Source organism: Camellia sinensis, chromosome 1 (genome assembly GCF_055761805.1).
Source record: "Camellia sinensis isolate YWXY chromosome 1, ASM5576180v1, whole genome shotgun sequence".
Taxonomy (NCBI): domain Eukaryota; kingdom Viridiplantae; phylum Streptophyta; class Magnoliopsida; order Ericales; family Theaceae; genus Camellia; species Camellia sinensis.
Window position 1 is genome coordinate 142,912,962 of NC_138961.1, and position 12,848 is coordinate 142,925,809.

At 38.6% G+C, this 12,848-nt stretch overlaps 1 protein-coding gene across 1 annotated transcript; it reads left to right on the forward strand.

The window, feature by feature from the left end:
• The first annotated feature begins 3,069 nt into the window (after nt 1–3,069).
• Nucleotides 3,070–12,538, forward strand: LOC114302948 (extra-large guanine nucleotide-binding protein 3). Its single transcript, XM_082885776.1, is given in 6 exon segments — nt 3,070–3,271; nt 3,274–3,973; nt 3,975–4,179; nt 7,927–8,036; nt 11,829–11,933; nt 12,030–12,538. Coding segments are annotated over 5 exon segments (1,077 nt in total). The 5' UTR covers nt 3,070–3,213; the 3' UTR covers nt 11,833–11,933; nt 12,030–12,538.
• The last annotated feature ends 310 nt before the right edge of the window (nt 12,539–12,848 follow it).

Consider the following 12,848-nt stretch of genomic DNA (forward strand, 5'->3'; position numbering starts at 1 on the left):
CGTTTACGAACAGATTCGGTTTGACTCGTTTGATAAAGGAATTGAGCTCGAACTTGAATAAACTCGACTCGTCAAGTTCGTCTCATTTATTTTTATTTAAATTATATAATAAATATATTATTTATATATTAAATAATAAAATTCAAGCAAAACCGAGTTGAATTTGAATTTTACAGCTTGCTTGGTTAGGTTTTTCAAAAAATACTTTTCAGAAAATTATACTTTCTTATTTTTCGTATTTTTTTATTTTTACTAAAATTGTTAAATATTTTAAGGAGTTTTTTTTTTTTAGACATACCTAACATAAATATATCTAAAAAGTAAAAAATTTGTAAACAAACCTTTTAAAAATTCACTAAGGCCTCGTTTGGGACATGCTGATTTAGTAATTTTTTGGCTATTTGGCTAAAGTATGAGTTAAAAAAAATTAGTATGTTTGGGATGAATTTTTGGCTTTTTACGAAACGATGTGCAAAAAGTAGAGAGAAAAGAGAATCTTTAACTCTTTGGTATGAGTTATTGACTTTTTGGCTTTTTTAATAACTTTTTGACTTTTTGGCTAAACCGGTCGCTTCCCAAACGAAGCCTAAATACCAAAAATACAAAAAATACGAAAATTCAGTATTTATTAATTCAGTACGAAATTTCGTATTCTTAAAAAATATTTTAAAAAATTCAATACATTTTTTATATTTTTATGTATTTATTAATTTTTTAAAATATTTTTTTCACAATTTTTTTATTTTTTAGATACAAGTAGAAAAAATGTTAAAATTTTAAAAATATTCACTAAAAAAAAATACAAAAATCAAAAAATTCAATTTTCAAAAAATTCAAACCAAGCACACTTTTTAATATTAATAAACCGAGCTAAACTCAAATAAAATTAAGGTGCCGTTTGGTAATACACGTTTTCAGTTTTCTGTTTATATTTACAAAAATTTAAAAAACTCAAATAAAAACTTGTTTGGTAAAATTTTTGATTTATAAATCAGTAGTCTTAGTTTATAAATTTGGCCAAAAAATGAAAACACAAAAAATGTGTTTCTCTTTTGAGTTTTGAGTTTCTTTTTTTTTTTTTACCACCCAATACTAGTCACCACCCTCCACCATTTTCCACCATCGTCTTCTGCCACCACCACCCACCCGCTACCACCACTTGCCACCACCACTCACCACTTACCACCACCACCACCCGCCACCACCACCACCACCACCCACCCCTCGCCGCCGCCGCCGCCACCACCCACCTGCCATCCACCCGCCACCACCCACCACCCGCCACTACCATCCACCGCCCGCCACCATCACCCGCCACCACCACCACCACCCGCCACCTACTTGCCACCACCACTCACTACCTACCTGTCACCACCAGCCACCCACTACCACCACCATCACCCACCACCTACCCGCCACCCACCTGCCACCGCCACCCACTACCACTACCACCCGTCACCTACCCGCCACCACCCGCCATCCGCCACTCACCTGCCACCACCACCCACCACCCGCCACCACCACAACCACCGCCCACTCGCCACCGTCACCCACCCACCCACCACCCACCACCACCTGCCATCCGGCACCCACCTGTCGTCGCCGCCACCACCACCACCACCCACTCGCTACCACCCGCCACCGTCACCCACCACCACCCACCTGCCACCACTAGCTACCCACCACCGCCCGCCATCCACCACCCGCCCGCCATCCGCCACCGCCACCGCCACAGCCACCCACTCGCTACCACCCACCACCCATCACCGTCACCCACCCACCTACCCACCACTACCCACTACCCACTGTCATCACTTTCCATCACCGCCACTTACCACCACTTACCATTTCTCACTTTTTTTTTTTTTTTTTTATACTTTTAAGTTTTTTTAAACATTTTGTGAATTATTAAATGCATTTATAATTTATTTTTTTTAAAAATAAACAAAAATTAATTTATAAAATTTTTGTAAATATAACTAGAAAAAAAAGTAAACGTTATCTCGAATTTCACTCGATCTCGATAAGCAAACGATTCAAGCTCGCACTCAAGGAAACTCGACACAGCACGATGTAGCACTATCCGTATCTCTCAGATTCTCTCAAAGTTGTGGTGGTAGGTCCGCCCTACCTCTTCCCATCTTTCTCTCTTCTGATCCTAAATGCTGCCACAAGCTTCTCTCTCTAAAATGTCTGTCTGGGCCCCATCTCTCGCTATCTCTGCTTCGTTTTCAGCGAATTGCCTCTCTCTAGCCCTTGCTGCTTTCTTTCTCTGCACAAAGCTTTCTTTTCTTTCTTTTTTTTTTTTTTTCCTTGATGGTGGACGCACACAAGGGTCTTTGCTCCATTTGAACTTCAGAGCTTTCGAAGGTTTTAAAAGTAAGAGCTTATCAGATTCTCAGTCTCTCAGCTTGTCCCTTTCTCAGATACATATATTTGACACACACGCTCTCTCTCTCTCTCTCTCTCTAGCTTCGCTTTTATAAAAGTCGAATTTTCACTGTAAAGTAAAATTTTTGGATTCGTTTTTGATATAACCCACATGTTTTCTTTATTCCTTTTTGTCTATGTATGTATATATATACACATATATCCATGGTTGAAACTGTTTTCGTTTCTGGGTTTTTGATTTGTTTGGCTGTTTGTTTGACTCTGAAACTTTTAAGATTTCCCACTTCAAAATTGGTGATTTCTTCTAGCGTTGACATGTTTTTTTTAAAGTATTTTTTATTTCAATTTTAGCAGATTTCAGCTTTCTGTATATATATATATATATATGCTTTGGGGTTTAGTAGCTAAAATTCGAGCTTGGACTGTTGAATTTGGTTTTTAATCTTTGATCATTTTGTGATTAATTCTTTCAATTTTGAATGATGACCCTCGGATTGTGACTCGGTTGATGCTGCCATTTCATTGGTTGTGGATGTCAATTGGAGTTGGTTTGAATGCCCTACTACAAGTAGCAAATTCAACCCCCCTTTTGTTGGGTATTTCTTGTTGACTTGTGGTTTGATTGCAACATTTCCTCTTTCTTTGTTTGACTCATAGTGGTTATTGGTTTTCAAAGTTGTGCAACAGCTCACATGTTCAGTTATTTTGATGTTGAAGCCTATTTTGTTGCTTTGTGTGATTAGAGTGTTTTGTAGAAGTAGTAGTTTGAGATTTTAGTTTAAGATTTTGTGGGTAATTGGTAGTACTTGTGGTGGAATAGAGATGGAGAAAGATGGAGGAGAGGACTGGAGGGAGATGGTGAGAAAGATGCTCCCCCCGGGTGTCCCCTCCAGGAAGATGAGTCTCACCTTGATTACTCAATAGCAATAGAGTATAATGGACCCCCGGTTTCGTACGAGCTTCCTAGATTTGAACCTGTTGATGTAAATTCAACTATGATTCCAACTGCGTCAATGGCAGAACTGCCCTCAGAATCATGAAGATCAGTGACCCGTGATGTCGCCCCTGTAATTGCACCAATCCCTTTGCCAGTGTCTTGTTTTTCTGGTGTCACAAGTCCTCCTATTCAAAGTCCAAGAGTATCTACAAGTTCAGAGTCTGTAGTGTCTGTCTTGCAGAACCCTGATTTTTCTTCTGCTTCCCTTTCGGCATCTCCGGGTTCTGTTCACAATCCTCCAAATAATGCTTCTAAACAGTTAGTTAATGAAGTAAGGAGAGCCCCGGTTGTCACTTTCAATACTTTGGATAGATCAGAAAGAAAAGACCATGTGGAGAAACAAGTTTTTCCTGAATATGTTGGGGTTTCCCGGGAAAAGAAGAAGAAAAAGAAAAGAAGAATCTGTTATAGGTGTGGAAAAGGGAAGTGGGAAACAAAGGAGTCATGGCTTGTTTGTGATGCAAAGTATTGCAGCAATTGTGTGCTTAGGGCTATGGGTTCTATGCCAGAAGGACGTAAATGTGTTACTTGCATTGGTGAGCCAATTGATGAATCAAAGCGGTCCAAACTTGCTAAACATTCAAGGTTTGCTCAGTCCTTTAGAAGTCAAGCAAATGAAGAAAGCAGAGAAAGAATGTGCTGCTAATCAGCTTCGACCAGAGCAGCTGATTGTAAATGGGCTCCCTCTGAAGCCAGATGAGATGGCCGAATTACTTGGATGCTCTTTACCACCACAGAAATTGAAGCCCGGTAGATGTTGGTATGACAAAGAATCTGGTCTCTGGGGAAAGGTAAATGCATCATTATTTTGTTATATACACAGGCCATTATTTCAACTCTGCTTTTGTACATTGTTGGCACATAAATTTTAAACCAAATTTATGTTTAAATTTCAAATACAGTCAATGACACAAATAGAGCTTACGATAAGATTGTTGTAGGCAATCACTTCCCAAAATGATTAACTTGCTCCGTTGAAGTGTATAAATAAAACAACGTCGTATCTTAACGACGATATTTAAGATGCTCAAATGACACGTGGAGCCTACGAAAGATGACACCTGTAGAGCCTACAGCAAGGACACCACACAGGATGAAACCCCAGATCAATCCGGTTAATCAGATATACTATTAATCAGATAGCACTATTATTCAAAATTTAAATGGCGCTATTATCTAATTTGAAATTCAAATATCATTCAATTTGAAATTCAAATTGAAGATGAAGCATTCCTATCACCTGATGGCCCTCCATAAATATGAGGACCATCACACAAGACGGGGGAGAGAAAATCAGAAGTGAAAAGATCAGAGAGAGAGAGAAAGAAATTGAGAGCTAAACAAATCGTTACAAGAAAGAAGAGGAGAAGTCTAGAGAACTCAAGAACCTACGCTAATGGCGATGAATAGGTAAAGGGTTCCAAACCCAAACTGTATTTTGTATTCGAGGGTTTAAAACCCATAACAATCTCAATAAAAAATATATTTTTTTTTCTTAAATTGTCTTTTGTTGTTTATTTTGTTCTTCATTAATTGGAGGTTTCATTTGTATAAAATGTGTAATTAACGATCTGAAATACAGATCGGAAATAAGAACCTGCTATTCAAATAATCAATACTATTTAGTCCAAAAAAACTAAACAGTGAACATTTGTAACATAAATTTTGAAAAGTGTTGAAACATTTCATGTTTTAAAACACCTCGAACCTGCTATTCAAAGGGGTTTAAAAAAAAAAAAACCTGAAACTTTGTATTGGCCTACTTAGATTTATGGTCTACAAAAAAAGGGTTTTTTTTTTATAAAAAAAAAAAAAAACCGGTCCCAATTTGGTGCACACTGTTGGAATACATCTTTAACCTAGCCTAATAGCTCAGATGCCCTCTTGCATGCCCAGTACCTAAAAAGCATCTCACTGGGAACAGCTCCACTCTTAGAAGGGAAATTGATTCTGTGAGTAGGATCTTTGGGAGAAGAGAGATATCCAGGGGTTCGATGATATGAATTTGAGGAATCATCATCAACCACTGGCCCCGCTCTAAAGTCTGGGGGCGTGATCCACAGTCCTCAAACAAACCCTCCATCACCCCCCCCCCCAAAAAAAAAAAAAAAAAAAACTATTTGAAAAAAAAAAATGAAGTTAGTGTGGGAATAAAAAAAAAAAGGGCAACCTGTGTTGGTTTGTTTTTCTTTAAAAAAAAAAGAAGAAGGCTTTGTGACAAGGGCTTTGTTTGGCCTATTTAGATTCATGGTCTAAAAAAAAAACTGTCTGTGTTCATTTTTGGGTTAAAAAAAAAAAGCATACCTAATATGCAAAGATCCTTGTGTATTCCTTAAGGTACTCTTTTTGCTGGAAGGAGAGGAGAGAGAATGGCTGGACTTACCAAACTATGTGCACAATAACGAGTACAAGGCAGAGTATTTGTAGAGCAAAGGTTTTTTGCTTGAATGTGTCTCTCTAAGAAGGATAGTTTATATAGGATTGAAGTCTTGTTCCAAGAGTTTCAGGTTTATTCAAAAACAGTTTTGTGTAAAGCCCTATCCCACAAGGATTCTAAAATATATATATATATATATATAAAAAGAAAAAAAACTTAGGAGATTCTTTCAAAAAGAAAAGTAAACCTACACGGAATGAAGAAAGAGACCCACAAAAGAAAAAGCCCAATTAAAAATAATGGCCTAGAAAAGGAAAGGTCCATGATGGTGTAGGAAAAATCCATGATGGCCTACAAAAAAATCTATTGTAAAAAAATAAAAAATAAAAAATAAATAAAAAAGTGGCAAGTTGGAGGTCCACAAAAGAAAAGGCCCAATTAAAAAAAATAGTGGCCTAGAAAAGGAAAGGTCCATGATGGCCTAGATAAAAAAAAAAAAAAAAAAAATATGTTGTATCGAAAACAGTGGCAAGTTGGAGGCCCACAAAAGAAAAGGCCCAATTAAAAATGGTGGCCTAGAAAAGGAAAGGTCCATTATGGCCTAAAAAAAAAAAAAATCTGCTGTAAAAAGAAATGGTGGCAAGTTGGAGGTCCACAAAAGGAAACGTCCAATTAAATCTTGGACCTTACTCATGACCTTTACTAATAATAATAATAATAATAATAATAATAATAATAAAAATCAAGTCCACAAAAAAGGACCCATACAACAGAAGTAACTAGCCCATGGACTATAAAGGGCAATTAACCCTTTATTTTTTTTTAAAAAAAAGATCAAGTCCACAAAAAGGACCCATGCAACAAAAGTAAAAGGGCTCATAAAAAAGCCGTCAACCCAAAAAAAAAAAAAAAAAAAAAAGGGCTAGGGACCAAAGCAACGAAATAATCCCATCCAAGACCTAAAGATCATTCAGATAAAAGTGCCAAATTCACTTGTGCAAGTCACGAGGGGCATTTGTTGGCACATAAATTTTAAACCAAATTTATGTTTAAATTTCAAATACAGTCAATGACACATATAGAGCTTACGATAAGATTGTTGTAGGCAATCACTTCCCAAAATGATTAACTTGCTCCGTTGAAGTGCATAAATAAAACAACGTCGTATCTTAACGACGTTATTTAAGATGCTCAAATGACACGTGGAGCCTACAAAAGATGACACATGTAGAGCCTACAGCAAGGACACCACACAGGATGAAATCCCAAAGATCAATCCGGTTAATCAGATAGCATTATTATTCAAAATTTAAATGGCGCTCTCATCCAATTTGAAATTCAAATATCATTCAATTTGAAATTCAAATTGAAGATGAAGCATTCCTATCACCTGATGGCCCTCCATAAATATGAGAACCATCACACAAGATGGGGGAGAGAAAATCAGAAGTGAAAAAATCAGAGAGAGAGAGAGAGAAAGAAATTGAGAGCTAAACAAATCGTTACAAAAAAGAAGAGGAGAAGCCTAGAGAACTCAAGAACCTACGCTAATGGCGATGAATAGGTAAAGGGTTCCAAACCCAAACTGTATTTTGTATTCGAGGGTTCAAAACTCATAACAATCTTAATAAAATATTTATTTATTTTTCTTAAATTGTCTTTTATTATTTATTTTGTTCTTCATTAATTGGAAGTTTCATTTGTATAAAATGTGTAATTAACGATCTGAAATACAGATCGGAAATAAGAACCTGCTATTCAAATAATCAACACTGTTTAGTCCAAAAAAAACTAAACAGTAGACATTTGTAACATAAATTTTGAAATGTGTTGCAACACTTCATGTTTTAAAATTTGTGTCTACATACATGAAGAATAATTCATTTATTATTATTATTATTTTTTGTGTGTGTGCACGCGCACAAACACACGCGTGTGGATAGCCAATGCTGCCAGTTAGCAAGGGACCACTGGTTAACTGGTTAGAACTCGACCTATTAACCTTGAGGTTGTAGGTTCGAACATGAGGGCAGCCATTTTGTGCACATTATGCCAGAGATTGCCAATCTACCTCTTCCAAATCCCATCAAATGGGACTAACCTGGCGTACTTGATTTTTTAGCCAATGCTACCAGTAAGACTCTCTGTGTTGATATGACAGGAGGGAGAAAAATCGGGTCGAATTTTAAGTTCAAACTTAAATTTTACTGGGAAACTCGGTCCTTATGCGAGCAATGGCAACACTGAAGTTTATATCAATGGAAGAGAAAGGTCAGTACTCCGGATTCTTTTACTTTTTGAAATTGAAGGATGAGTCTTACAGTGGGGACGTTACACATGCCCACAATGTATTTCAGTACAGGTGTATTGACAGATCATTTTATTTGAGGTTGCCATGTCATGTGCCTTGCATTCACATTGTGTGTTGATCGCCATTGTCAGGTTCTATTCCCTTGTTGTACTCCCACTTTCCCTCTGGAGAGATGTAGAAAAATTTAATGTATAAAGAGAAATAGAGAATTGTATAGATATTGATTGTATTATTGATTGTTTTATTTTTTGTTTACAATGAGTCCTATATATAGAAGATTTAAAGGAGGTAGGTATGTAGTAGGTGGAGTAGTAGGTGGAGAGGAGGTGGTAGTGGTGTAGTGGGTTAGGTTTAGTGGAGTAGGTGAGGTGGTAGTGGTGTAGTGGGTTAGGTTTAGTGGAGTAGGTTTAAGTGGGTGTAGTGGGTTAGGTTTAGTGGAGTAGGTTCAAGTGGGTGAAGTAGGTGATAAATTTTAACAGCCCCCCGCAAACTCAAGGGGGATAGGAACTAGCCAACTTGAGTTTGGAGAGAGTTACAAAACAAGAAAATACATAAAAATAAAAGAGGATAGGTGACACTGTATGGTTGTGTCAGACCATTGGTGAAGACACTGGATGGTGGTGTCATAACGTTGTAGAGGACACTGTATGGTGGTGTCATAATGGTGTAGAGGACACTGGATGGCGGTGTCAGACCGCTGTAGAAGACAGTTTATGGGGTCATGTCGGACCGTTGTAGAAGACAGTTTATGGGGTCATGTCGGACCGTTGTAGCAGACAATGTGGTGACAGTTGTTGTGACAGTTTACGGAGTCTTGCTGGACCCTTGTAGAAACTAACCGGAATCAATGTCGGGACAGTTTACAGAGTCTTGTCGGACCCTTGTAGAAACTAACCGGAATCTATGTCGGGACAGTTTACAGAGTCTTGTCGGACCCATAAAGGAGCTAACCGGAATTAATGTCGGGACAGTTTATAGGGTCATGTCGGACCGATGTAGAAGACACTGTATGAGTGTGTATATAGGCTGCCCAAAAGATATACATGTAGATATATATATCGAGCCCGCAAAAGTCGCGCCCTCAAAAGGCGCGCCCACTTTATCAAAAGATGTGCCCGACAGAAATCATCGAGCGGCGAGCCATCAAAAGGCGCGCCAGACACGCGGCGATGCACGTGACCGACAGAACGCGTGTCGGCCTCTTCGTCAGGGTCTTTATAAACCGAAGCGGAGGTTGAGGCTTGGAAGCATAACAAACCAGTTGAAACCTCTGCATTCTCAGAGAGCTTGTCTCGAAGAGCTGCAAATCTTGAAACACTCTGTAACCAACCTTGTCTGACAGTACCAATCGGTAATCGCTGCTTCTCTGAAACACTTAGCAACCCAAAAACATGGCCTCTTCTTCCCGTCCAGCTACCCAGAACATGGCCTCTTCTTCCCGTGGTCTGCTTACTCTCTTTCCCGACCTCAACGAGTCCACAAGAGAGATAACCGGTGCGGTTGCCCTTGAACCTCAACCAAACGCCCCTGAGTTTGCTCCGTTGACCTTTCCTATGCGGTCTGTGGAGCAAAGAATGGCAGCGCAATCAGATATTGAGGCGAATCAGTATACTTTGAAGTCATGTGTGGAAACCATGACTGCGGTCACAAACTTGTCGCACCGGCTGCAGAGTAGGACAAATGAGGTGCAGCAGTTAAACGCCCAACTGGCTCTACTCCAACGCATGTATAAGGATGCGCGAGCAGAGATAAGTGTGCTAAAGGCGGAAAATAAGGAACTGAAGCGGAAGGCCACCGTTATGTTCCGATTTGGAGGTCCGCCATATGCTGCAGTGGAGGAGCAGGGAGTAGTGATCGTGCCCAGTGGAGTGGGTGCGGGAAACACAGAGGCAGCACCGGCAAGGGCCGCCCAGGACGGAGGCAAGAAAAAGCGACCCGCAGCAGAGTAGAGAAGCAAAATCCCGCCTGTGGATGTGGTTGTTTTGTGTGTGTGTGTGTGTGTTTTTTTTTTTTTGTTTTGTTTTGTTTTTTTTTTGGTGTAAAATGCTGATCGGGGTTGATCCCCGGCATGAAGAAATGACAAGTTTGTAAAATGTTTTTTTTTTTTTTTTTTTGGGAGTGTTGTGTTGAAAAAATAAAAATAAAATGAAAGAAAACAAGGGAGAAAGAAAATAGATAAAAAAAATATGTATAGATGGATTATATGAAAAATATCAGGGTGATTGTTTCAAAAATAAAGTGGGGGTATGTAAAAAGGAGGAAAAGTGATTTGGAAAAAATAAATAAAAAATAAGTGATTTTAAAATCAAATGGAGGAGAGTTTGAGTAATAGAATATAATAAAAAGAGATATATATATATATATATATAAAGTAAAGAAGGTGGGGAACAACATGATAAGGGTGTATTTTAAAATGATAAATAAAAGAAAGTTGAAGACAACATGATACCGGTGTGTATGGATGTGATAATGAGAGTGAAACAAACTTGGTGAGTGTGATTAAATAAATAAAAGAAGAATGGGTGTGCTTTCCTTAGTGCTCCTCTCTCTGCCTTCAAAGTCGAGATTGGTCTCTCCAAACGAAGGCTCAACATTCAAATCATTGTAGTCCTCTGAAAAGGTTCTAACCATGTGCCACAAAATTGGCCCCACCATTATTTGCCTGATAGATAGATGGCTGGAAGCCCTTGACAACACCAGCACCACATATGGACAAATGCATACACACACAATCACAGCGCTGGCACCACCGATGAGTATGGTGGATAGCCTCCTGTGGGCCATCTCTAACACCTCATCATCTCTATAACCAGATACTGATATTAAACAGAATGTTAATATAAATATCAGCAGCCCATAATCGTATCTTGCTTTCATTCTTGGAAAAAATCTTATGAATGTCACTACTGCAGCTAGTATGAAGACGAAAAAGCCCAAGTAGTATGGGCTCACATATTTCTCCAGAAAAACTAGCAATTCGATGAGCTCCAACGCCAAGAGTACTAGCAAGCAGTGTTGCAAAACCCCTATTTACACCCCTTCCAAGTGTTGCACCCACAGAGAAGTCAAAGACAACAACAATAGTAAGAACAGCCCACATTGCAGAGACACCAAAACCATCATAGAGAGGGTCACAGTAGTAGAACTAAAAGGTTGAGAAGGTGGTTGATCTTTGTATGTAGAGAAGTCGCCTCTGGTGGCGGCGAACTGGAAGCTATATGTATTGATAGAGATGACAGCGGAATAGGTTGAGGTCCGGCGGGCGGCTAAGGTGAGGTTGCCGCCCGCCGGGGAAGCGAAAATACTAGGTTCTAAACCTGCTCTGATACCATGTAGAAAAATTTAATGTATAAAGAGAAATAGAGAATTGTATAGATATTGATTGTATTATTGATTGTTTTATTTTGTGTTTACAATGAGTCCTATATATAGAAGATTTAAAGGAGGTAGGTATGTAGTAGGTGGAGTAGTAGGTGGAGAGGAGGTGGTAGTGGTGTAGTGGGTTAGGTTTAGTGGAGTAGGTGAGGTGGTAGTGGTGTAGTGGGTTAGGTTTAGTGGAGTAGGTTTAAGTGGGTGTAGTGAGTTAGGTTTAGTGGAGTAGGTTCAAGTGGGTGAAGTAGGTGATAAATTTTAACAAGAGAACACTTCGGACTGTCACTTTATAACTTGCCCCCTTTTTGCCTGTCTATATCACCAGCTTAAGTATGTAGTCTATGTGAAGTCAACTCTAACCTACATGTATCATGTTTCAGCTAGCAAATGTGCAGTGTCCACGTGACACTCATTTTTGGGTGTGTGATGATGGTCATTATGAGGAGGAAGGTCAGAACAATATCAGGGGAAACATTTGGGAGAAGGTATGTATTTAGACTTTTAGTTGTATATATTTCAGAGACTATTTTAGTGTGGAAATCCTATTATGTAAGAATTAAAGCTTCCTCTTCGTTACACAGGCTTCAACATGGCTCGTTTGCATGTTGTTCTCTTTGCCTGTACCCCGTGGTCAGCCTTATAGTAATCGAAAAAGGGATGAGCCTAGCAATTATACTACCGTTTCAAATTATTTAGAGCAAAAAAAAAAAAAAAATACATAAACTTCTTCTACTTGGCCTTCAGAGCTCTGAAACCAGCACTGTTTTCAAGCAGGTACTGCTATTTTGTGTGTACTTCCAATGGGCTGTGGTTGTAGTATATTGCAGGCAGTGCAGGTGGATTTTATATGTGAATTGGTCAGAGGAAATGTTTATCCTATAGATAAATTTAAGCTCTGCTTTGCTCTCTATCCATATTCTCCTTGTAGGACTGTGTGTTCTTGTGTCCACTTGTGTGCTCTCAATGTGTTTTTAATGTACCCATGATAGTTTGATGTGCCTTTGTATGACAGTTTTCTTATTTGAAAATATGCAGTGGACATGGAAGATAATAATGAACTATGATGGTGGACCAAGTTTCTATTCTAAAATAATTTCACAAAGCGGCAGTTAAAACCTTATTTCTGGAGTTTTTCTATTATTTTATTTTTATAGGTTGTTTACCATAATATTCAACCACTGATATGTGTATAATCAATTGTTTGCAAAGTTCAGATGGTGCAAGTACCTGCAGATTCATAACTCACCAAACCCAATACCAATTGAGTTATGTTTTAGGTAATACATATAATCAAGCTAGAATGGATCCTTTTGACTACTCTATTTATGGAAATAGAAGTAAGAAGCAATTTTTAGCTGGAAGCACAATTTTAAGAGTCAAGCTTGGTCATGGCATTAGCA